General features: G+C 46.6%; 1 protein-coding gene across 1 annotated transcript; it reads right to left on the reverse strand.

Moving 5' to 3' along the window:
• Window positions 1–523: 523 nt before the first annotated feature.
• svip (small VCP interacting protein) lies at window positions 524–21,765 on the reverse strand. The gene is made up of 4 exons (XM_078221011.1): window positions 21,361–21,765; window positions 10,912–10,962; window positions 6,017–6,130; window positions 524–1,223 (listed from the first exon to the last, which is right to left on the reverse strand). The coding sequence occupies exons 1-4, from the start codon at window positions 21,454–21,456 to the stop codon at window positions 1,209–1,211; spliced, it is 276 nt and encodes a 91-aa protein (XP_078077137.1). The 5' UTR covers window positions 21,457–21,765; the 3' UTR covers window positions 524–1,208.
• Window positions 21,766–23,610: the final 1,845 nt, after the last annotated feature.

The following is a 23,610-nucleotide window of genomic DNA, read 5'->3' on the forward strand; positions in this document are numbered from 1 at the left end:
ATAGTTTATTAGTATCACAAGTAGGCTTACATCAACACTGCAATGAGGTTACTGTGAAAATCCGCCAGTTGCCACATTCCGATACCTGCTCGGGTACACCGAGGGAGAATTTAGGGTGGCCAATGCACCTAACCAACACATTTTTCAGACTGAGAGGGGAAACCGGAGCACCAAGAGGAAACCCACACAGAGAACATGCAGACTCCACACACTGATGCAAACCGGGAATCGGACTGGGGTCCCTGGCACTGTGCCACCCAATAAATATAATACAATAAAGAGGAATACAACAAATACACTCCAAATTCTTTTACCATCAGGGCCACGACGGTTAGTGACAAACACAGAAACCTGCAATCGAATCACTTGATGACAAACAATTATATTGGGGTTTGTTTTATAATGCAAAGAGTAAGAAATATTTGTACATAATTAATATCATTTCCAAAGTATAATCAGCTAAGAACATGTCAATACTACAAAGAGTTTTATTAGTCCTAAAAAAAAAAGCAGTTTTCCTATATGTGTTGAGTACATTTATTTAGAGGTAGTTGAATGTAGAGTCTGGCCCAATAGAATCAACAATTTCAGCAGCTAAAAACAATTCGTACAATAAATTAAAACAAGGCCCAAAAAAGATGCTAAATATTTTAATAAACACAAGCTATAGCATTAAAAGAAAGCATATTGTCACAACTCCCCACACGATATCCAAGGCACAAAGGTTTAGAAAATTAAGTGTTTATAAATATAGAAAACCTTGCCTAATAAAGCTGCAGCTGAATTATCTACAAAAATCCACAATAGGTAGCTATACTGGTTTATAAATAATGGCAATACATAGTAAGTAAACATCTAGCATTACAATCTCTGGTTAAAACACAAGCAAACCAAAGGACCCTTTGGAACAGCAACATCCAAGCCATGTGTAGTTTCTAGTGTTTCTGAGAAGTGACTGGGTTGGTGTGGTGTATTAAACATTACCGTGTAGGTTTTTAAATGACTAAAAGAAACATTGTACACTTCTGTTGGTGCACAGAGAACCTCCGTACAGAACATTCAATGCGAAGAAAGATGGCACATTTCTGAATCTTTCTAACCAAACACCGAAAGCGATGCAGAGAACATGAACCTCTCGGTAACAGAGGGCAGCAAGGTCAATGCTACATTGGCAATATTGAAGATCTTCCACCAGTTCTTCAACTTCTTTAACCAACTTGCCACTGGAATTTAAAAAAAAAGCAATATAAATAATGGTATCACAAGTTTATTTTCACATACTAAGCATGAGTAATTAAGTTGTTATTCATAACTTTACACAGTCAAAACCACAAACAAACATCTAAAGTGAGGGTGGGTGAAGAGCAGAAAGGTGTTTAAGCAATAGCTTTGTGTTGGGAGCAGGCGTGATGCACAAGGTCATCAGCTAGGAATCGGCCAAGGAAACGGGTAAGTGCACAGCCTAGATTAAGTTTATTTATTCGTGTCACAAGTAGGCTGACACTGAAGTTACTGTGAAAATCCCCCAGTTGCCACACTCCGGCGCCTGCTCAGGTACACTGAGGGAGAATTTAGCATGGCCAATGCATGTCCTTTGGACTGTGGGAGGAAACCGGAGCACCCGGAGGAAACCCGCGCAGACACGGGGAGAACATGCAGATTCCGCACAGACAGTGACCCAAGCCGGGAATCGAACCCGGGTCCTCAGCGCTGTGAGGCAGCGGTGCTAACCACTGTGATGCCATGCTACCCAGTTACGGTAACAAGCTGGTTTTGTTTTCTTTATTTCCATAAGGGATGGGGCAGCCCATCACACATCAGGCTTTAGGCAGCTGAAATCTCAACAGTTATTTTAATCACGCCAAACGGCAGATTGGTAACAGGAAAGGACAGTCTCCCGAGTTCAGCAAGAACGATGGAAAAAACATCATCATCAGGATAATTTCATGTCAGGAAAACTCATTTAGGAAATACTGTTCTTTGCAGATGTTAAAAGTTGGAAAGGTGAGAAGCACAGAAGCTCGACTCAACATCCTGGAACAAAGTGGGAATAAACAGGAACATCTGCTCCATTTCCTTTAGAAAATGTTATAATTGGTAAATTTTCTAACTCAGGGAAAACATCCCCAGCTCAGAAAAGAATAAAAATCCATTAGGAAAAACTCAGAGAAGAATAATCCATCAGCAGTAACAGGACCAAAGTCAATGATACTTTGGCAATATTCCATCTATCCATCCTCTTCCGGGACTTGGTTGCAGGAGTAGGCTGAAGATATTTTGCTTTGCTTGGAGAAAAGACCGAGAGACATCAATCTAAGATGCTGTCACTTCCCTTCACCCCACAATCCAGCCTCCTATCCCAACACCCAGACCCGGTCAAATTAACAAAGCCACAGATAGGGCTGAAGTAAGCTGGCTACTTAACTGATGCCAGTCAGCAAATAACCACAGGATAAGAGGAGAAAATTCACATCTCTTTAACCTGTGATTATCCCTCTCTCCACTCGCACTGTGCCTGTAAAGATTTGATTCCCTGTAAAGACTCGCATCCCAACCATTATCTTGCAATTGTCTCTCTGTCTATATATGCCCTGTTTGTGAACCCACCTCTCCACTCACCTGAAGAAGGAGCAGTGCTCTGAAAGCTCGCGATTCCCAATAAACCTGTTGGACTTTAACCTGATGCTGTGAGACGTCTTACAGGATAAGAAGCCAAAATTCAAAGTACAAAAATTCACAAACCTCAAGCAACGCTAGAAATTGGAAAGAAAATAGCCCCCACTCACTTGTGAACGAATGTGTGAAACAGATTTCCCGGTAAGGAGTTGACTTAGCTATAACATGTCTCAGTTGTGTCCAGGTTTCATGTTGGTACACCATTGCCCCAGTAGCTGGTGATATGGTGGGCGAGGGTTAAGGCAGCATGATTGTCAGAACTGGTATTTAATCCATTGAAACCTTAAGTGGGTAAATTATTTTGAAAAGCAGAACTGAGGCATGCAGAGATATCACAGCACCATTTGATGCTTTTCCCCAGGAGAGCAATCTGAAGGGAATTGGCATAAGGATCAACATGGAGTCAGAGGACTGGTGGCAGAAAAGAGAGAGTGTCCAGGATAGAAATGTCATCCACTTACTCTGGATGGAGTGAGCTCGGATTAGTAGGTGGCCTATACACATCCTGAACTTTATATTCTTATGAACAACACTACACATGGCTGCCTTGTGACTTCAGTTTAACTTCAAGGATTAGAGGGCAGTGCTCATGTTAAATAGCACCTCACTCAGTTTGATCAGTTTCCATTGCTTAATTCAATAAAGGACAGGTGACAGTGAGTTTATTCTACAATGCCACAAACTGGAATATATGTTTCACACAATCCTTAAAAATCCAATCATCCCTTTTTCCCCAAAGTCCTTAAAAATGTTTCTTCCCATATCTCTATCCTATTTTTCTGCAACACTGTTTTATTCTCTTCAATCTGGTTTCCATTTAGAAACATAGAAACTAGAAGCAGGAGTAGGCCATTTGGCCCTTTGAGCCTGTTCTGCCATTCATTTTGACCATGGGCTGATTATCAAATTCAATATCCTGATCCTGTCTTTCGACCATATATGGAAACACATCACTGAAATCGCCACAGCAACATTCTCCACGGCTGTGACCGTACTGTATTATCCCTCTGCCCCCTTCGCAGTGTTCGATTGAGTTGCCCATAATCTCCTTCTCCAAAACCGCTCCTCCATTGTCCAGTTCAGTAGGATTGGCTGTGTTTAGTTTTACACCCACATTTGTCCAAAAACGGTTTCTTTGTCTTGGCTCTCTTCTCTATCCGTCTGCATGGTGTCCTTTGACAACATCACCCACAGACACGGGATCAATAATATACAGCATATGATGTGAAGCTGGCATTGCCCCAGTGCTGCCAGAATACTTGTCTGACATTCAGTCTTGGATCAGTAAAACTTTCTTCCATTTAAGCACTGGAGGCCTGAAGCCATTGGTAGTCAGCCCTCCTACCACACGTTCCAAAATCTCACCACCAATATCACCCATCGTTCCTGTAACTATTTCAGGTTTGAACCAAGCTGCTCGCATGTCTTTTTCAACCCCAAGCTAAAATTCCCAACCCATATCCCTCCCAGCAAAGACACTATTATTTCCAGCCATAACTTAGCCCAATCGCTGTCAAAACCCTCATTCAAATCCATTGGCATCATTTTTCCAATGATTTCCTGAGCATTCTTCCATTCTCCACTCTTTAAACTTGAGTTCATCCAAGACTCTCCTCGCTTGCCTGAAGTCCCGTATACCCAACACTGCTGCACACACTGACATGTCCACTTGCAACCTGGGAATCCATCAAATTTAAACAATCTCATTCTCATTGTTAAATCTCTCCCTATCTATAAAAAGCTTCTCAGCATCACAGCCACCCTCCTTCCTGTACTCTTTACATTTCTGACTCTTTGCACTCTACCCTTTGCCCACCTCCCACAATGTTGGAGCCTTTAGATAGAATATGTACGTCACAGATTCCCTCCCCAAATTGCTTTACCTCTTTAACAATGGTCCCTCTAAGCTGCATAAGTGTGCAGATGCACAGTGACCCAGAAGGTACCACACAAGTTGTCCAATTTTAAGGTAACGTACAAGCTAATAAATTAAATGTACCACACTTCAAACGTCCAAAAAATTGGGGGGGAACATTGCTCCTCTTTTCTCGGTTTCAAAACCACCCCTTCAAAACCAGCAAAACTGTGTTCCATTTGAATCCCTTTGGATTCATTCCACAAAAACAATTAGATCAGGACAAAGAATGAATGTTTGATCATCTTCCTCTGAATCCCTTTAAATTCCTCACTCCTGTTCCACCAGGTGACACAGGTTCATATTCTCTCTGCCGATGTGCTCTTAGTCACTGATGGCTTCGCATGTTAAAGGCACAAAAATGTTAGCGATTCCGCACAATGTTGTGCATCTCAATGTTTCAGCGTTGTAAAGATTATAGCAATTCTAATCTTGCTCGGCAAAGAATTCAATACAGGCTGCAAGAGATGCCAGTGAGATTTCTGTAAGAATGTTGAAACATTTGGGGGTTTTCCTCTTTTTGGAAAGCCCCTTGCATTTTCAAAGGTCTTTCCCCTTTGTTCAGGCCTTTAGTTCCAGATCAGTTTGTTCTTTTTCTGTACATTTAAAGTCTGAGGGCATGAGACTCCAAACTTGCAATAGTTATGTTCAGTGTCAGAGGTTGATTGGCAATAATTAACACTTGTCAAATGTTAAACGGTTATTTAGAATGAAATGTGTTGACTTTCTGTTGTAAGTTCAGTGTGCAAAAATAGCAACTTCATGCCATTCGATACATAATGGGTGGCACTGCTGTCTCACAAGGCCAGGGACCCACGGTTCAATTCCGGCCTTGGGTGACTGTGGAGTTTGCATGTTCTCCTCTGTCTATGTAGGTTTCCTCTGGGTGCTCCGGTTTCCTCCCACAGTCCAAGATATGCAGGTTCGATGGATTGGCCATGCTAAATTGCCTCAGTGTCCCAAGATGTGTAGGTTAGGGGGATTAGTGGGCTAAATACGTCGAGTTACGGGGATGGGGCCTACGTGGGACACTGTTGGAGAGACTGTGCAGACCCGATGGGCCAAATGGCCTCCTTCTGCATTGTAGGGATTCTATGATAATAGTGCGGCAGACAGTGAGATGCGGTCCGCACCAACTTTCAGATGCTGGCATTTAATTGTGCAGCGGTGCCAATCTTTACTTACACAAGTAAAGATTAGCATTAAGAACCTCCCCGTTATTTTGATGGTAAGCACTGGCTTAACGATAAGCAGCCCTTTGGGGACCAGGGATTAGAAAACAATATATTTTTTTAAAAGCCATGCCTGTTTCCATAGTAATAACTTTAACCCGTGCCCCTTCTCCAGTTATCTAATAACCACTGAATTCCCACTCATTCTAACGAGGAGATACCCTCACTGTACATCGTATCAATATTCTCTCACCCTGAGGCCGCTACCTCCTGCAGACGTGGAGTTCACCTGCTGCTTTTCCAATGCCTCCTGCTTCTTCTTCTTCCGTTCCACAGATTCTGGATTCTTAACACCCCTGTGCACATTCTTTCCAAAAATAATTTTCAAACTTTAAATACACCACTGAAGATATTACTTAACTCTACAACAAATCTCTAAGGGAAAACACTACTTTTGATAAGGAAAAAGGTGTGCCCCAGGGATCTGTTCTGGGACCCTTACTGTTTGTCATTTTCATAAATGACCTGGATGAGGAAGTGGAGGGATGGGTAAGTTTGCCGACGACACGAAGGTTGGTGGGGTTGTGGATAGTCTGGAGGGATGTCAGAAGTTACAGAGGGACATAGATAGGATGCAAGACTGGGCGGACAAGTGGCAGATGGACTTCAACCCAGATAAATACGTCGTCGTCCATTTTGGTAGGTCAAATGGGATGAAGGAGTACAATATAAAGGGAAAGACTCTTAGTACTGTAGAGGATCAGAAGGACCTTGGGGTCCGGGTCCATAGGACTCTGAAATCGGCCCCGCAGGTGGAGGAGGTGGTTAAGAAGGCGTATGGTGTGCTGGCCTTTATCAATCGAGGGATTGAGTTTAGGAGTCCGGGGATAATGATGCAGCTATATAAGACCCTCGTAAGACCCCACTTGGAATACTGTGCTCAGTTCTGGTCGCCTCACTATAGGAAGGATGTGGAAAAGATTGAAAGGGTGCAGAGGAGATTTACAAGGATGTTGCCTGGATTGAATGGCATGCCTTATGAGGATAGGCTGAGGGAGCTCGGTCTTTTCTCCTTGGAGAGAGGATGGATGAGAGGAGACCTAATAGAGGTGTATAAGATGTTGAGAGGCATAGATCGGGTGGACTCTCAGAGGCTTTTTCCCAGGGTGAAAATGTCTGCTACGAGAGGACACAGGTTTAAGGTGCTGGGGGGTAGGTACAGGGGAGATGTTAGGGGTAAGTTTTTCACACAGAGGGTGGTGGGCGAGTGGAATCGGCTGCCGTCAGTGGTGGTGGAGGCGAACTCAATAGGGTCTTTTAAGAGACTCCTGGATGAGTACATGGAGCTTAATAGGATGGAGGGTTATAGGTAGGTCTAGAAGGTAGGGATGTGTTCGGCACAACTTGTGGGCCGAAGGGTCTGTTTGTGCTGTAGCTTTTCTATGTTTCTAAAACTTCATTTTGCATAGTTGCTACAATTGCATTTGTTGGACATGCTGTTAATGCATCAGAAAACCAAGAAGAACAGCGTGCCTACAGTTTCTACACTGATTGGTGGCAGGCATGGATTCCTGCCATGGATTGTTAAAAGTATATTAATTACATTGGTTATATTGTTAGGATAGGTGAAGGATATTGTTTAATTAAATACTTTGATCGCATATAAATAAGGGACAAGTCTGCTCCTGTGCCTGGCCAAGTTGGTTATTAACAAGTGCCCCTGTCTGCCTCTCTACCGCAGCTATGCTCACGGACGAGTGTACTTGGAGACGGAGCACATGGTGTCCACTGGCACACGTCAGGCCTTCCGAGGGGACAGCAAGGGGATTGGGTGCATCATCAGGCCCAGGAATGACATTTTGATTTAATTTATTAAGTTTCCTTTTGACATTATACTTTAGTTACAGTGCCTTCACCCCCCACCCTCCGGGGCTGTCATTTTGTTTTAATTAATTTATTGTTTTATTAAAAGACGGGACAGCTGGGACACTGAGTGGTGGATGGAGAACTATTGAAATGTACAAAGGCAACAAACTCTATCATTACAGAAAAGCTGTGTCTTGGTTTTGTCATCGTGAAGCTCGGATTCAATTGACAAGATTTATATCTGAAATTGCCCTTTTTTCTATAACTTGGTAGTCTTCACAGGCGCAATTGGTCACACTCAAAATACTGCACTAAAATACAATTATAAAGCACCTTGAGTGTGGAACAATCGGACACATGCCAATTAGCTTATCATCTGTCATAGGGAAAATGTTAGAAACTATCAAAGCTATTATAGCAGGACATTTGGATAAATTCAAGGTAATCTGGCAGAGTCAGCATAGTTTTACGGAAAGGAAATGTTTAACCAATTTATTGGAGTTCTTTGAAGCAGTAATCGTGCTGGGAATAAATGGGAACCAGTGAATGTACTGCACTTACTGACTTTTAGAAGTCATCTGATAATGTGTCACATTAAAGATTGTGGAAAATAAAAACTCATGATGAAAAGGTGGACAGAAGATTGACCAGCAGAGGAATCTGGGTGCCCGAGTGCATGCATTGCAAAAGGTTTGTATGCAGGTGCAGCAAACAAGTAGCAGAGCTAATAGAATGTGGTTCGTTGCAAAGATAATTGAATACAAGAGTAAGGAGGTTATGCTCAAGTAATACAGAACATTGGTGAGACCACAGTTGAAGTGCAGTGTACAGTATTGGCCTCATTTATGGCAAGATGTTAATGCATTGGAAGCAGTTGGGAGAAGGTTTGCTAGATTAATGCCTGGAATGGGTGGGTTGTCTTATGAGGAAAGGCTGGACAGGCTAGACTTGTATCCACTGGAGTTTTAAGAGATGACTTGATTGAAATATACAAGATCCCGAGGAGACTTGGCAGGGTGGATGCCAAAAGCATAGTCTCCCTTGTGGAAGAATCTAGAACTAGGGAGCCACTTTTTAAAAATAAGGGGAGGGAAAGAAAATGATCCGAGAGGATAGAAAGACTTTGGAATTCTTGTCCTCAATAGGTGGTTGAGGCAGTCTGAATATTTTTAATGCAGAGGTAGATAGATTCTTGATAAGCAAGGGGGTGGGGGGTGGTGTGTGTGTGTGAAAGGTTATCAAGGGTAGGCAAGAATGTGGAACTGAGTTTAAAATTAGAATAACCATGATCTTGTTGAATGGCTGAGCAGGCTCAAGGGAGCCAAGTGGCCAATTCCTGCTCCTAATTTGTAAGATCATATATTAGGAAGCGTAAGTAATGGCTTTAAAAAGCAGGAAGTTTATTTATTTGTCACAAGTTGGCTTACATTAACACTGCAATGAAGTTACTGTGAAAATCCTCTAGTCGCCACACTCCGGCGCCTGTTCGGGGTACACGGAGGGAGAATTTAGCACAGCCTATGTACCTAACCTGCTTATCTTTTGTAGGAATTCCAGAGATGAACTGCTGAGGGCATGGCTGCCAATGCTCGGGCAAAGGGCTGCACAAGAAGCCCGATTCTTGAACAGAATTATTCCAGGGTTATTTTACTCTGTAAAGCCCGAATCTCCCAGTTAACGGCATTGAGCGTGAATATTTTCCAACCAACACTACAGCTCGTTTCTTCTGAGATCTGCCAATTCTGGCTGACTGAAAAATGGGTAACGCACGGGGAACTCCAGTGGATTGTCGTAGAGTCAGGAAAAGTGAGAGCACTAAATATCTATTAGAACATGGCAGCTAAAGGTTTAGTCTTTTGATGTATGAGCGAGCGGATGGGCGAGCATGTTCGCCTGGTTTGGGGTTAGTCTGGTGGATGGGAGTGTATTAGTCAGGTGGCATGGCATGATGGAGGAGGGTCGGTTATAGAGGTTATTCAAGTTATAAACGGCCTAACATTTTCCAAGTAACTACCAAGATTAAGTCGCACAGATCCGTCCTAAGTCTCCAACTCTAGCTCAGAGCTGGAGATATTTAAGGGCAGCACGGTGGTTAGCACTGCTGCTTCACAGCACCAGGGACCTGGGTTCAATTCCAACTTGGATCATTGTCTGTGCGGAGTTTGCACATTCTCCCCGTATCTGTGTGGGTTTTCTCCGGATGCTCCAGTTTCCTTCCACAGTCCGAAAGATGTGCTGGTTAGGCGCATTGGCCATGCTAAATTGTCCCTGGGAGCAGGATAAATACATGGGGTTGTGAGGATAGGGCCTGGGTGGGATCGTTGTCAGTGCAGGCTCGGTGTGCCGAATGACCTCTTTCTGCATTGTAGGGATTCTATAATTTGCACAGGGACCCAGGCAGCAGTAAGCTACCCATCAGAAGTTTAAACTTCCCAGACAATTCCCATGTCGGTCCACACCTCAGGACTTCTTGTAGGGCTTTGATGCACGTCCTCCATTGTAGGGCTGGTCTCCCAATTATCCGGAGACTGGAAGATTTTGGCTATTGTTACAACTGGACATAGAAATTTTAGGAGAGTTTATTTTTCAAACGATCAAAAGCCAACACTCTGGAAAGAATAGTCCAGGAGCAACTTGATCTGCATTGAAAATGATGTGGAGATGCCAGTGTTGTACTGGGGTGGGCACAGTAAGAAGTCTCAACACCAGGTTAAAGACAAACAGGTTTATTTGGAATCACGAGCTTCGGAGCGCTACTCCTTCATCAGGTGAGTGGAGAGGTAGGTTCACAAACACGGCATCATACTGCCTGGGTTTACAAAATCCTACTAACTGTCCTGGTTTGAGACAATTCACACTTCTTCAACCTGTGACTATCCCTCTCTCCACTCGCACTGTCTGTACCTGTAAAGACTCACATTCCAACCATCCTTCACATCCCAATCTGTAATCATCTTGCAATTGTGTCTTTGCCTGTATATGCCGTGTTTGTGAACCTACCTCCACTCACCTGATGAAGGAGCAGCACTCCAAAAGCTCATGATACCAAATAAATCTGTTGGACTTTTTTCATAAAAATAAGTTTAACACATTGCTTTGTTGATGGATTCAACATCAAGTAGAATACAAAGAAAATTGCGAACCAGAAAAATGTTCTTTTTGTGTTGTGGAAATTATAAATTTAGCAGTTCAGACATATTCCCTCATATCAACAGACTGCTAACATTCTGTGCTGCAAATTAACATACTTCAGGAAAACAGAACATTAATTAACATTTCTACCTCTTTCTGTCGCTTCTCAGCAGCTTCTGCGAGTTGCCTTCTTCTGGTATCCTGGGTAGATTAAAAAAGAATGAATTCAAAGTTCTGCTGCTTGTAGATGTAGATAATAAAAAGATGTTCAACTTTTGTGAAGCTGTTTCTCATCATTATGATTATGTTGGTTCGGATTTCAGATCACAATAACTAATCTTGGTTTATTATTTTTACCTTTTCCCAAAGCTTTCAATAATGGAATTGAGTTTGTCTGACAATCCTTTATTTCAGGCTTACTGGCTTGACAGTGCTCGGGAGGGGGCGGAGCGGGGGGGTGGGCGGATGTGTGAGGGAGCTGCATTGGAAATACAGCTCAGAAACTGACCATTTGGCTAAACCAGCCCATGCCAGTGTTTGTTTACTCAAACCTCTCCCATCCTTCCTCATCGATCAGCATCATTCCCTTCTCCTCCACGTGATTATCTCGCTTCACCTTAAGGGCATCCATGCCATGCACCTTTTCAAGCCTTCAGTGGTATCTTCACTACTCTAATTCCGGCCTCGAGTGCCTCTGATTTTAATCACTCCACCATTGGTGGCCATGCTTTCAGCTGCGCTCAGTTCTGGAACTCCCTCCCCAAACCTCACTGAATTTCTACCATACTTTCCCCCTTTAAGACACTCCGAAAAACTGAAATTTGACCAAGCTTTTGGTCATCTGGCACAATAGCTGGGAAATTTGATTACGTTGAAGTGTGTTCACTTCACAAACACAAGCTGTTATTGGAATAGTTTTCCTGGACATTTTCAATGGTTCCTACTGCCGTTCTATATCACTCCCCAACATTGCCAACTTTATTTTTCTAATTTCTATTCCCAGCTCCTTAAAATCAGCTTCTCACTAATCTATTATCTATTACGGGCGGCACGGTGGCACAGTGGTTAGCACTGCTGCCTCTCAGTGCCAAGGATCTGGGTTCAATTCCTGGCCTGGGTCACTGTCCCTGTGGAATTTGTACATTCTCCCACATGTCTGTGTGGGTTTCCTCCGGGTGCTCCTGTTTCCTCCCACAGTCCAAAGATGTGCGGGTTAGGTGGATTGGCCATGCTAAATTGCCCACGTGTGTCAGAGGAACTAGCTAAGGTAAATGCATGGAGTTATGGGGATAGGGCCTGGGTGGGCTTGTGGTCTGTGCAGACCTGATGGGCCAAATGGCCTCTTTCTACACTGTAGGATTCTAATTCTATTATCCCGACTGTTGTCACCTTTCTCAGTTATTTTATTATGATCACTATTGCCTAGATGCTTCTCTAACTTTACTTCTCTTATCTGCTCCGGTTTTCTCCCCATTACTAGTTTGTGTAGCAAATCCTCCCTTGTTCAGTTTTTTACAGGCCGGATTAAAAAGGAGTCCTGTACACATTGTAGAAGTACCTTTCACTTATCCCCTTTGCCAACCCCTTCTGGACGATTAATTTCACGATAGAATAATAATCATGGGAGATCTAAACCACACTTGTTATTCATTAAACACTAATAAATAAACTTAAACATGGATTCTATTTCCGGATGACTACATTACTTAACACTGCCATTATGGTATCTGTGTCAATGATTTTCTCCCTGGGAAGCATGAAAGGGTGGGACAAGCTAAAGAACTGTAACTCAGAGGAATGACATTCTTCCCATGCAGTTCTAGATAACCCTGGAAGGCAAAGCCATAATTAAACAAGCCGCAGGAAACTCATTAATGCTCTATGGCCAACTGAGACTACACATCTTATTGTTAAATGCCAACCAAAACTCTGCACACTCAAGTCCCTAAGCTGTGGCTCATAGTAACTTGAGCCTATGTTTTCTGTGTTAAAGCAAATGGTTTTTTTCTTGCTAGGAGGAACTTCATTTAAAGTTTATTTACAAGGATTTACAAGGAGATTTACAAGGATGTTGCCTGGATTGAGTGGCATGCCTTATGAGGATAGGCTGAGGGAGCTCGGTCTTTTCTCCTTGGAGAGACGTAGGATGAGAGGAGACTTAATAGAGGTATATAAGATGTTGAGAGGCATAGATCGGGTGGACTCTCAGAGGCTTTTTCCCAGGGTGGAAATGGCTGCTACGAGAGGACACAGGTTTAAGGTGCTGGGGGGTAGGTACAGGGGAAATGTTAGGGGGAAGTTTTTCACACAGAGGGTGGTGGGCGAGTGGAATCGGCTGCCGTCAGTGGTGGTGGAGGCAAACTCAATAGGGTCTTTTAAGAGACTCCTGGATGAGTACATGGGACTTAATAGGATGGAGGGTTATAGGTAGGCCTAAAAGGTAGGGATATGTTCGGCACAACTTGTGGGGCCGAAGGACCTGTTTTGTGCTGTAGTTTTTCTATGTTTCTATGAATCACAAGTAGGCTTACATTAACAGTGCAATGTGGTTACTGTGAAAATCCCCTAGTCACCACACTCAGGTGCCTGTTTGGGTACACTGAGGAAGAATTTAGCATGGCTAATGCATCTAACCAGCACGTCTTTCAAACTCCGGGAGGAAACGGGAGCACCCGGAGGAAACCCACGTAGACACAGGGAGAAAGTGCAGACTCCGCACAGCCAATGACCCGAGGCTGGGAATTGAACCCGGGTCCCTGGCGCTGTGAGGCAGCAATGCTAACCACTGTGCCACCAAGCTGAATCTTAACTTCAAGCAAATTTCGGTCACGGTGTACCAAATACCCACCTGCACAAAATCAAAGTCTGTCGCCCATCCACAATACATCATAGCCCCATTCCAATCCTATACATACTGCCCTCAATAGCTGTTTGAATGTTATAATGCCCTCTGCACATCTTTCATCATCTCGATTGCAGTACTGGCTGGCAAGTTCCTACATAACTGAAGCTTTTTCTTACGTGGAGAGGTGTCAAATTGAAGTTAAAATTGTAAATCTGACCAGTTTTTAAAAGGCACTTTTAAAATATAGAAGCATGCACTATTTACTTTTTCTTAAAAAAACAGGAAGGGTGAAGGTGGAGTGGAATGGTGCTCCCATTAGTCCACATGTATTTTTTAAATGTCTGTTGTTGCAAACTGTCCACATCATTCAAGCACTGGGAACATTTCCAAGCAAACCACCAAAGAGATAACATTTAATAAGTTTTTAAGTTTATTATTCGGCAAAGTTGATCATTTATTATGAGCATAGTCGAATGCAGCACAAAATGAAAACTACAGATGAGGCAAGGCTTAATTGTTTAAAAAATATGCGTTGTTCATATTAACTGCAGGACAGTTTATCAGTCTTAGAATTATAAAATGAGCAAAGGAGACAGCTACTTGCCCAACGTGCCTGTGTCAGCTGAAAGAGCTACCAATTAGTTCCACTATCCTTCTGCCTTTCCAAAACATGTAAAATGTTCTTCAAGTAGTCACATAATTCCCTTTTGAAAGTTATGTTTGAATCTGCTTCCACCACCATTTCAAGCAGTGCATTCAGGTCATTATAACACACCAGGGGAAAAACATTTCCCCCACTCATGTCATCTTTAGTTTGTCCATTGTCTGAATGGTGTCCTCTGACCTCCCACTGGAAATGGTGGCACGGTGGTTAGCACTGCTGCCACACAGCGCCAGGGACCCAGGCTCGATTCCCGGCTTGGGTCAGTCTGTGCGGAGTCCGCACGTTCTCCCTGCGTCTCTGTGGGTTTCCTCCGGGTGCTCCGGTTTCCTCCCACAGTCTGATTAGGTGCTGGTTAGGTGCATTGGCCATGCTAAATTCTCCCTCAGTCTACCCGAACAGAGGCTGGAGTGTGGCGACTAGGGGATTTTCACAGTAACTTCATTACAGTGTTAATGTAAGCCTACTTGCAACACTAATAAATAAACTTTAAATAGCTCCTCCTTATTTACTCTTATCAAAATCATTCATACCTCTTTGCTCTGATGAATTTTTTTTTTAATACTTTTCCAATTCAATCAAATCAAATCCAATTCAGAGTCTCAACAAGTTGAGACATTTCAGATCCAGGCTGACAAGACAGGGCGAGCGACCAAACCACCCTGTCCTGGGCCTGATCTACATGAGCCAAGCTGATTGGAGAAGGGGGAGGATCCTCCTCCAAGACTTGAGCTCATTTGCATCTTAGCCAAAAGGCCTAGATGCCGCTTTAAAAAATTGCTTCATATGAAACATATGAAGCCTCAGCGTAACCCAATGACCTCGACCAAGTGCGGCCGACAATGGGGTGCCGACCATACACTTGATCTTAGCCAAAGGCCGAGCTCTTTGCTCTGATGAATTATCCAAGCTTCTCCCAGTCCCTCCATGTAACTGAAGCTTCACGTTCCTGGTGTGATTCTAGTAAATCTTGTCTGCCCCCTCCCCAGGGTCATGCTTTCCCAAAATTCAGTGCCTAGAATTGTCAACTAAACTTCAGCTGGAGATAAATCAGTGTTTTATAAAGGTTTAGTGTAACTTATTTGCTTTTGCACTCAATGCACTGACTCGAAAGCCAAGGATTCTTTTTAAAAACATTCACAACTTAGTCAAAGCTTTGGATGCAGATTGTTCCTGCACTGCTGTAAAACATATTATAGCCAGCAAAACATTCATTTCTATTCTGTGATCAACTTCCTAAGCAAGCTCTTCTTTAGCACATTTACTGCTATTAAAATAAAAACATCAACTTATAAAATTCCATACTCATCTTCATAAGACGACTAAGGAAAATTAGCATGTCCACTACGACTCTCGTCAATTTTTACAGATGCACCCGAGAAAGCATCCTTTCTGGTTGTATCGCAGCTTGGTATGGCTCCTGCTGTGCCCAAGACTGCAAGAAACTACAAAGGGTTGTGAACATAGCCCAGTTCATTACACAAACCAGCTTCCCATCCATTGACTCCATCTACATTTTCCGCTGCCTTGGGAAAGCAGCCAGCATAATCAAGGACCCCACGCACCCCGACATACTTTCTTCCATCAGAAAAAGATACTAAAAGTCTGAAAATATGCACCAACTGACTCAAGAACAGCTTCTGCCATCAGACTTTTGAATGGCCCTAAAACACATTAAGCTGATCCTTCTCTTCACCTTATCGATAACTGCAACACTATATTCTGCACCCTCTCCTTTCCTACTCCCATATGTACTCTATGAATGGCATGCTTTGTCTGTAACAGCTTGCAAGAAACAATACTTTTCATTGTATCCCAATACATGTGACAATAATAAATCAATTCAATTCCTTACTAGCTAGTCTAACAGTAATTCTAATGTCCAGGATGAATGGGCTGAAGCCATCTGAAACATGGGATTTAATGGATAAATGAATAATGTACATGTTTATTGCACTATGTCAGGTTAGATTGTAAACACAGCAGAAGCTGAAAACACTGCTTACCTAATGAAGAGTCTCATGTAAACAGGTACATCTGCCTCAATACAAACGGCCACGTAGTCACTTGCTAACAACTGCCAAGAAATACGCTTCAAACAATAGCTATTGTGTTCTACCCACACATTTCACAACATTGTTCAAATTCTAGTTTTAATTTCAGCTTCTACAAACTTGTTTATTTCCCAGTGACTTAGGAGACTCTCTTAGGTTTACTTGCAATTAACACCGTAGAAACATTTATACTTTTGGGTGTTTTCTAGAAATGTAACTCAATAAACAATTGTCTTTCAATCTTGAAAACAAATATCCTTCCCGAGAACCAGAATGGAGTATCAGATGTATTAACTTTCATAGAAGAAGCCTTTGCCCTTCTTTCGGCTAGGGTAATATAGTCTAAACTTTTCATTTTTTTCCCCCCATGAACCAATGTCCAGCCTGGTCATGTCATGGTTTTCCAGTCAACACATCTACTGCTCACAACTGCCTTAAACAATATGTAAAAGTTTGCTTATAAAATAGATGCTTGCATTGTGAAAATGTATCTGCGAAATACCACGGACATACAGAGTTCAGATTGCATCATACACCATGAAAGATCAGAACCAAGCACTTGTTTGACTTTTTTTCCCTGGCACCACACTATTTAATTACACAAAGCTGGTCATGTGAGGTATAGCGGCAGGCTGTGTGCCAGTCATTATTACATTTAGTTAGTTGCCTCCATTACTCCAATCTATACACAGGGTATTGGGACAAGAAAATAGAATTTCCAATGGCAACACACAAAAACAGGAAACATCTGAGGGGGGGAATGAAATTATGTAATTTAATCTTGCAAAGAATCCCTGCAGTTCAGAAGGAGGCCATTTGGCCCATCAAACCTGCACCAACAAGAGGCCCTATTCCCGTAATTCCACATATTTACCCTGCTAATCCCCCTGACACCAAGGTGCAATCTAGCATGGTCAAATCAACCTAACCTGCACATCTTTGGAGTGTGGGAGGAAACCGGAGCACCTGGAGGAAACATGGGGAGAGCATGCAAACTCCACACAGTCACCCGAGGCCGGAATTGAACCTGGGTCCCTGAGAGGCAGCTGTGCTAACCACCGTGCCACTGGGTATTTGATTTTAAATATCCTCAACTATTAGAATGTTAACCACTTGTGCTGACTGGACCCGGCCATTGTAAATAGATCAATTGCCACTATTCAGATGATATTTTGAACTTTGCTTTGACAATCCATAGGTTCCAGAAAAAACTGGAATGCCAGGAATATTGACCACTGTGGTTGAATTGCAAGATTTACGGTTTACAAGCTACACTTAAAACGTCAGTGTAAGCAACCTTGGGTAAATGATTAAGCATTTTACAAAGCACACAGCATGACTAGTAGAATGATACGTGTGCCTTGTGAATGGGTATTTAACCCTTTGGCGGTATTTAGACTCATGCACACAGTTTTGGCAGTACGCTCCAAGCATTGTTTTCACTTTGCGCTCAGTATTCTCAGATTCAAGGGGCAAGTGAAGGAAGAAAAGAGTAATTTTGAGATGCACAAATTCACTAAAACCCAGAGAGTTAAAATCATGACATAATTGGGGTTTCGAAAGTCCAGAAGTGGAGTGACAGTAGTTGGTGTCGATAAAAAAGTGGTTAGCCTTGATACAGACGTAAACCAATGGTATACTCAATCTTGGCTTCATTCTCTCCATCTGACCATTTTCTGTTTCATCTACTCTAAAGACAGCAAGTCAGCTCATCAAATTACTGCACCCCGGATGCTGCAACAACTCACGAACAATAGCAGACAGAATACTTGGAATTAAGCTCAAAACCCGAAATGAACTGAAGACACACAGCAGGTCAAGGAGCACCTGTGGAGAGAGAAACAGGGTTCACGTCTCCAGAGTTGAGCCGATGATAGGCCATGAGCCTGAAACACTGAGGCTGGGCTTGGCTTGCATGGTGTTTCCAGTGTTTTCTGTTCTTTACTGCTGCAATACTGTATTCTGCAATGATGTCAACATGTTTCCTATGTTCTGTAGAAAATATCTGCCCTGTCGGGGAGATAAACATCAGAGCGTGTACGTCTGGTTTTTGTAAAATCATCTAAATTTGCAACCATTACAAGAGAGTGATACATGGGGCAAGACCAGGTCTGAAAATGAACACACATCCGCGGCAACCCTTTGGAATAAATGATTCACCTGCAAAATGGGCTCAGGGAATTTTGTAGAAGGTCAAAGTCAATAACTAATCAAATATAGTTAAAATTAGATGTAATAAATTAAACTAAATAAATTTAATAACAGCAAAGAAAATTATCACTGCTGCAACACAGTGCAGTGACTATGGCAATATTATTCCAAATTAAAACCTCTCTTTCCCCAGTCAGGTATATATTAAAGGAAGTGTTTTCTTGAGGCAAGTATTATTTTATTTATTTGGACACCACCCACTGCAATACATAGCCACAATGCAAGGGAAAGAGAGGGAGGGAGCCTCTGTCCAGCCTCTGCATTGGTGGAATCACCAGGGGACTATTACTGGATTCAAAATGTTAATTCTGTTTCTCTATCCACACACACACTGCGAGACTTTGAGTTGTTCCAGAACTTTCTGTTTGTACTTCAGATTTCCAGGATCCGCAGTGTATTTAGCTTTTATTGATTTGATTAGAGAGAGAGCCTGGTTCAGCCCCCCAACCTGCCAATGCTACCATGCACCACACCACCCACCCTGTCACCCAACACACCATACAGACTCATCCCATTCTCCTCTCAGCCCCACACTTAGGCCCAATCATCACAGCCCGTCACTCTCTCCCGCACATCTCACTTTCTCCCCGCCAGCCCCACAATCCCCCCCCTCCTCCAGCCCTGCACTCCCACCCCCTCCTCCTCCAGCCCCGCAATCCCCCCCTCCAGCCCCGCAATCCCCCCCTCCTCCTCCTCCAGTCCCGCAATCCCCCCCCCCTCCTCCTCCAGCCCCGCAATCCCCCCCTCCTCCTCCTCCAGTCCCGCAATCCCCCCCCCTCCTCCTCCAGCCCCGCACTCTCCTCCCCCCACTCCTCCACCTCCTGCCCCGCACTCTCCCCCCCCTCCTCCAGCCCCGCACTCTCCCCCTCCTCCTCCAGCCCCGCACTCTCCCCCTCCTCCTCCAGCCCCGCACTCCCCCACCCCCTCCTCCTCCAGCCCCGCACTCCCCCCCCATCCTCCTCCAGCCCCGCACTCCCCCCCCATCCTCCTCCAGCCCCGCACTCCCCCCATCCTCCTCCAGCCCCGCACTCCCACCCCCCTCCTCCTCCAGCCCCGCAACCCCCTACCCACTTCCTCCAGCCACGCAATCCCCCCCCCCATCTCCTCCAGCCCCGCAATCCACCCCCCCATCTCCTCCAGCCCCGCAATCCCCCCCATCCCCGCAATCCCCCCTGCTCCTCCAGCCCCGCAATCCCCCCCATCCCCGCAATCCCCCCCGCTCCTCCAGCCCCGCAATCCCCCCCCATCTCCTCCAGCCCTCCAATCTCACCCCATCTCCTCCTCCAGCCCCGCAATCCCCCCCCTCCACCTCCAGCCCCGCAATCCCCCCCCTCCACCTCCAGCCCCGCAATCCCCCCCTCCTCCTCCAGCCCCGCAATCCCCCCCTCCTCCAACCCCGCAATCCCCCCCTCCTCCTCCAACCCCGCAATCCCCCCCTCCTCCTCCTCCAACCCCACAATCCCCCCCTCCTCCTCCTCCAGCCCCGCAATCCCCCCCACTCCTCCTCCAGCCCCGCAATCCCCCCCACTCCTCCTCCAACCCCGCAATCCCCCCCTCCTCCTCCTCCAACCCCACAATCCCCCCCTCCTCCTCCAGCCCCGCAATCCCCCCTCCTCCTCCTCCAGCCCCGCAATCCCCCCCACTCCTCTTCCAGCCCCGCAATCCCCCCTCCTCCTCCTCCAACCCCACAATCCCCCCCTCCTCCTCCAGCCCCGCAATCCCCCCTCCTCCTCTTCCAGCCCCACAATCCCCCCCACTCCTCTTCCAGCCCCGCAATCCCCCCTCCTCCAGCCCCGCAGTCCCCCCTCCTCCAGCCCCGCAATCCCCCCCTCCTCCAGCCCCGCAATCCCCCCCTCCTCCAGCCCCGCAATCCCCCCCTCCTCCAGCCCCGCAATCCCCCCCTCCTCCAGCCCCGCAATCCCCCCCACTCCTCCTCCAGCCCCGCAATCCCCCCACTCCTCCTCCAGCCCCGCAATCCCCCCCACTCCTCCTCCAGCCCCGCAATCCCCCCCACTCCTCCTCCAGCCCCGCAATCCCCCCCACTCCTCCTCCAACCCCGCAATCCCCCCCTCCTCCTCCAACCCCGCAATCCCCCCCTCCTCCTCCTCCAACCCCACAATCCCCCCCTCCTCCTCCTCCAGCCCCGCAATCCCCCCCACTCCTCCTCCAGCCCCGCAATCCCCCCCACTCCTCCTCCAACCCCGCAATCCCCCCCTCCTCCTCCTCCAACCCCACAATCCCCCCCTCCTCCTCCTCCAGCCCCGCAATCCCCCCCACTCCTCCTCCAGCCCCGCAATCCCCCCCACTCCTCCTCCAACCCCGCAATCCCCCCCTCCTCCTCCTCCAACCCCACAATCCCCCCCTCCTCCTCCAGCCCCGCAATCCCCCCTCCTCCTCCTCCAGCCCCGCAATCCCCCCCACTCCTCTTCCAGCCCCGCAATCCCCCCTCCTCCTCCTCCAACCCCACAATCCCCCCCTCCTCCTCCAGCCCCGCAATCCCCCCTCCTCCTCTTCCAGCCCCACAATCCCCCCCACTCCTCTTCCAGCCCCGCAATCCCCCCTCCTCCAGCCCCGCAGTCCCCCCTCCTCCAGCCCCGCAATCCCCCCCTCCTCCAGCCCCGCAATCCCCCCCTCCTCCAGCCCCGCAATCCCCCCCCTCCTCCAGCCCCGCAATCCCCCCCACTCCTCCTCCAGCCCCGCAATCCCCCCACTCCTCCTCCAGCCCCGCAATCCCCCCCACTCCTCCTCCAGCCCCGCAATCCCCCCCCCCTCCTCCTCCTCCTCCAGCCCTGCACTGCCCTCCCCCCCATCGGGTCTCGGCCTCTTACCGGATCCGGCGTCTCCACCACATCCTGGGCCGCGCCTCCCAGACACGGCAGGCACATCCCCATCCCCACAGCGCTGAGCGAGAAAGGTACGGGCATCGAGGCCCGAGCCGAGCCTGGGAACCGGGTGGGAGGGACACACCGAGCCTGGGGAGCAGGGGCGCAGCAACCACAGGATTAACTCCGGCCGCCGCTCAGTCCAGGCCGCTCTGGCACTTTCTCGGGGCCCCGCCCCCTTACGCAACCCCGCCCCGCGCCATGGCAACGCCATACCAACCCGGCCCAATCCCCGCCCCCCATGGCAACGACGACCCGTCCCGTCGGACTGCTCCTCGCCCCTAGCCCCGCCCCCAGACCCGCTCCCGCCACGAACCCCGGCCCCAGCCCGCAGCCCCGCCCCCTGACGCCGGGCGTCCGCCTCGCGCCACGGCAACGCCATAGCAACCCGCCCCAAACCGCGCTCCGCCCCCTAACGCCGTGCGCCTGCCCCGCGCCGTGGTAACGTCATTGCAACCCGGCCCAAACCCCGCCCCCACTCCAATGTTCACCCGCCTCTCGCCCCTCCCCCAGGCCGCGCATCCGAGCGCCATGGCAACCCGGCCCCGGAATCACCTGCAACGAACAACGAGGCTACGGATGGGGCAGGAGAATCCCCCAACTCAAACACACAGCCGCTCCTCCTGCAGCGCCCCCACTGGGCGCCCAGCAGCAAGTTTTTTATCTGAATTACATTCCATTCTGATTAAGATTGAAGCTGAAATATCTTAAACAAACTTTGAAGACAAAGATAAAGTTTATTTTAAAAATAAAATCAATGGGATTTTAAAATCATCATTACCAGCGTTCCACAAAAATGGAATTCGATTTTCAGAACGAGAATCGGAGAATCCTACAGTGCAGGAGGCCATTCAGCCCATCAAGACTGTACCAACAACAAACCCACTCAATCTCCACAACCCCACGTATTTACCCTGTTAGTCCTCCTGACACTGAGGGGCAATTTATCACAGCCAATTCTCCTAACCCACACATCTTCAGGAGGAAACCGCAGCACCCGGAGGAAACCCACGCAGACACGGGGAGAATGTGCAGACTCCACACAGACAGTGACCCGAGGCCGGGAATCAAACCCGGGTCCCTGGCGCTGTGAGGCAGCAGTGCTAACCACAGTGCCACCGTGCCGCCCATTCGGCAGTAATTATTACTTAGTGTGTGTTTGGGACATAATGACGTCAATGAGGCCCATGAGATTGGCCTCTTGGAGTATGAGCTCCCTGATTGAGTTAATGATTGCCTGGCCAATCAGTGAGTCTCACCTGTTTATATATTGAGGAGTGTCAGGGCTACTGACACTCCGGATTCTGACTTTGTAGCTGAAGCACTCTTAGGAGTGGAATTGAATCTGTAAATAAAGAGAATTTGGTGAAGGGACACTGGCCTCTGAGGAGTTATTTCAAGGGAGAGATAACATTGTGATAAAAATCAATAGGCTTGCAGAAGCAGCGACTGCTAGAATACTACACTAGTGTAGATAAAGGTCTGAAACTCTACCATATAAGCTCAAAGTAGGACAGGATGTTGACTGATTAGTTGAGTCTGCTCGATGGAACATGGAACTGGTTAGATAATCAAGGATGTTTATGGTTTTTTTCTGTAACTCAACATGACTGACCTCAGACTCATGACTTTGTATAAATGTTGAATTTGATGAGCCACCCCCCTCCCCTCTTCCCCCCCCCCCCCCCCCCCCACCCCCCGCCCCCCCCCCCCTCCTTAGATTGGGGTTTTAACGCTTGTTGTACTTGTGATCTTCATGCATATACTTGAATAAAGACTCCTAACGTGAGATGCTGACGGTGTGTGCTGATTCAATTGTATCTCCACAACAATTGGTGTAGTTGGCATGATACCTTGTTTGCCCAGGGTCAGTATAACTAATACTTATCTCTGGAAGGGAACAACATGGGTGAGATATCTGAATCAGGGAGGTGGCAGCAACGTGGGAGAAGGGTGCACCCTGAGGAAGGTGTTTGTGAACTTGTACTTAGATGTCGATTCCCTCTTGGGTAGGACAAAACTCTGTACAGAAGAAATTTGTACTTAAGTATATGACCTCAATAGAGTAGGACACAGGCGAGTCCATGGTGGACAATAAGCTTGGTAAGAGGGCCTTTGGAACTGGGGCCTCAATGTACAGATCCACTCATGGATTACAATTATCTCCCCAGTGGTAGTAGCCCAGTTAGTACTGAT

The sequence above is a fragment of the Mustelus asterias genome, chromosome 9, assembly GCF_964213995.1.
Source record: "Mustelus asterias chromosome 9, sMusAst1.hap1.1, whole genome shotgun sequence".
In the NCBI taxonomy this organism is placed as follows: Eukaryota; Metazoa; Chordata; class Chondrichthyes; order Carcharhiniformes; family Triakidae; genus Mustelus; species Mustelus asterias.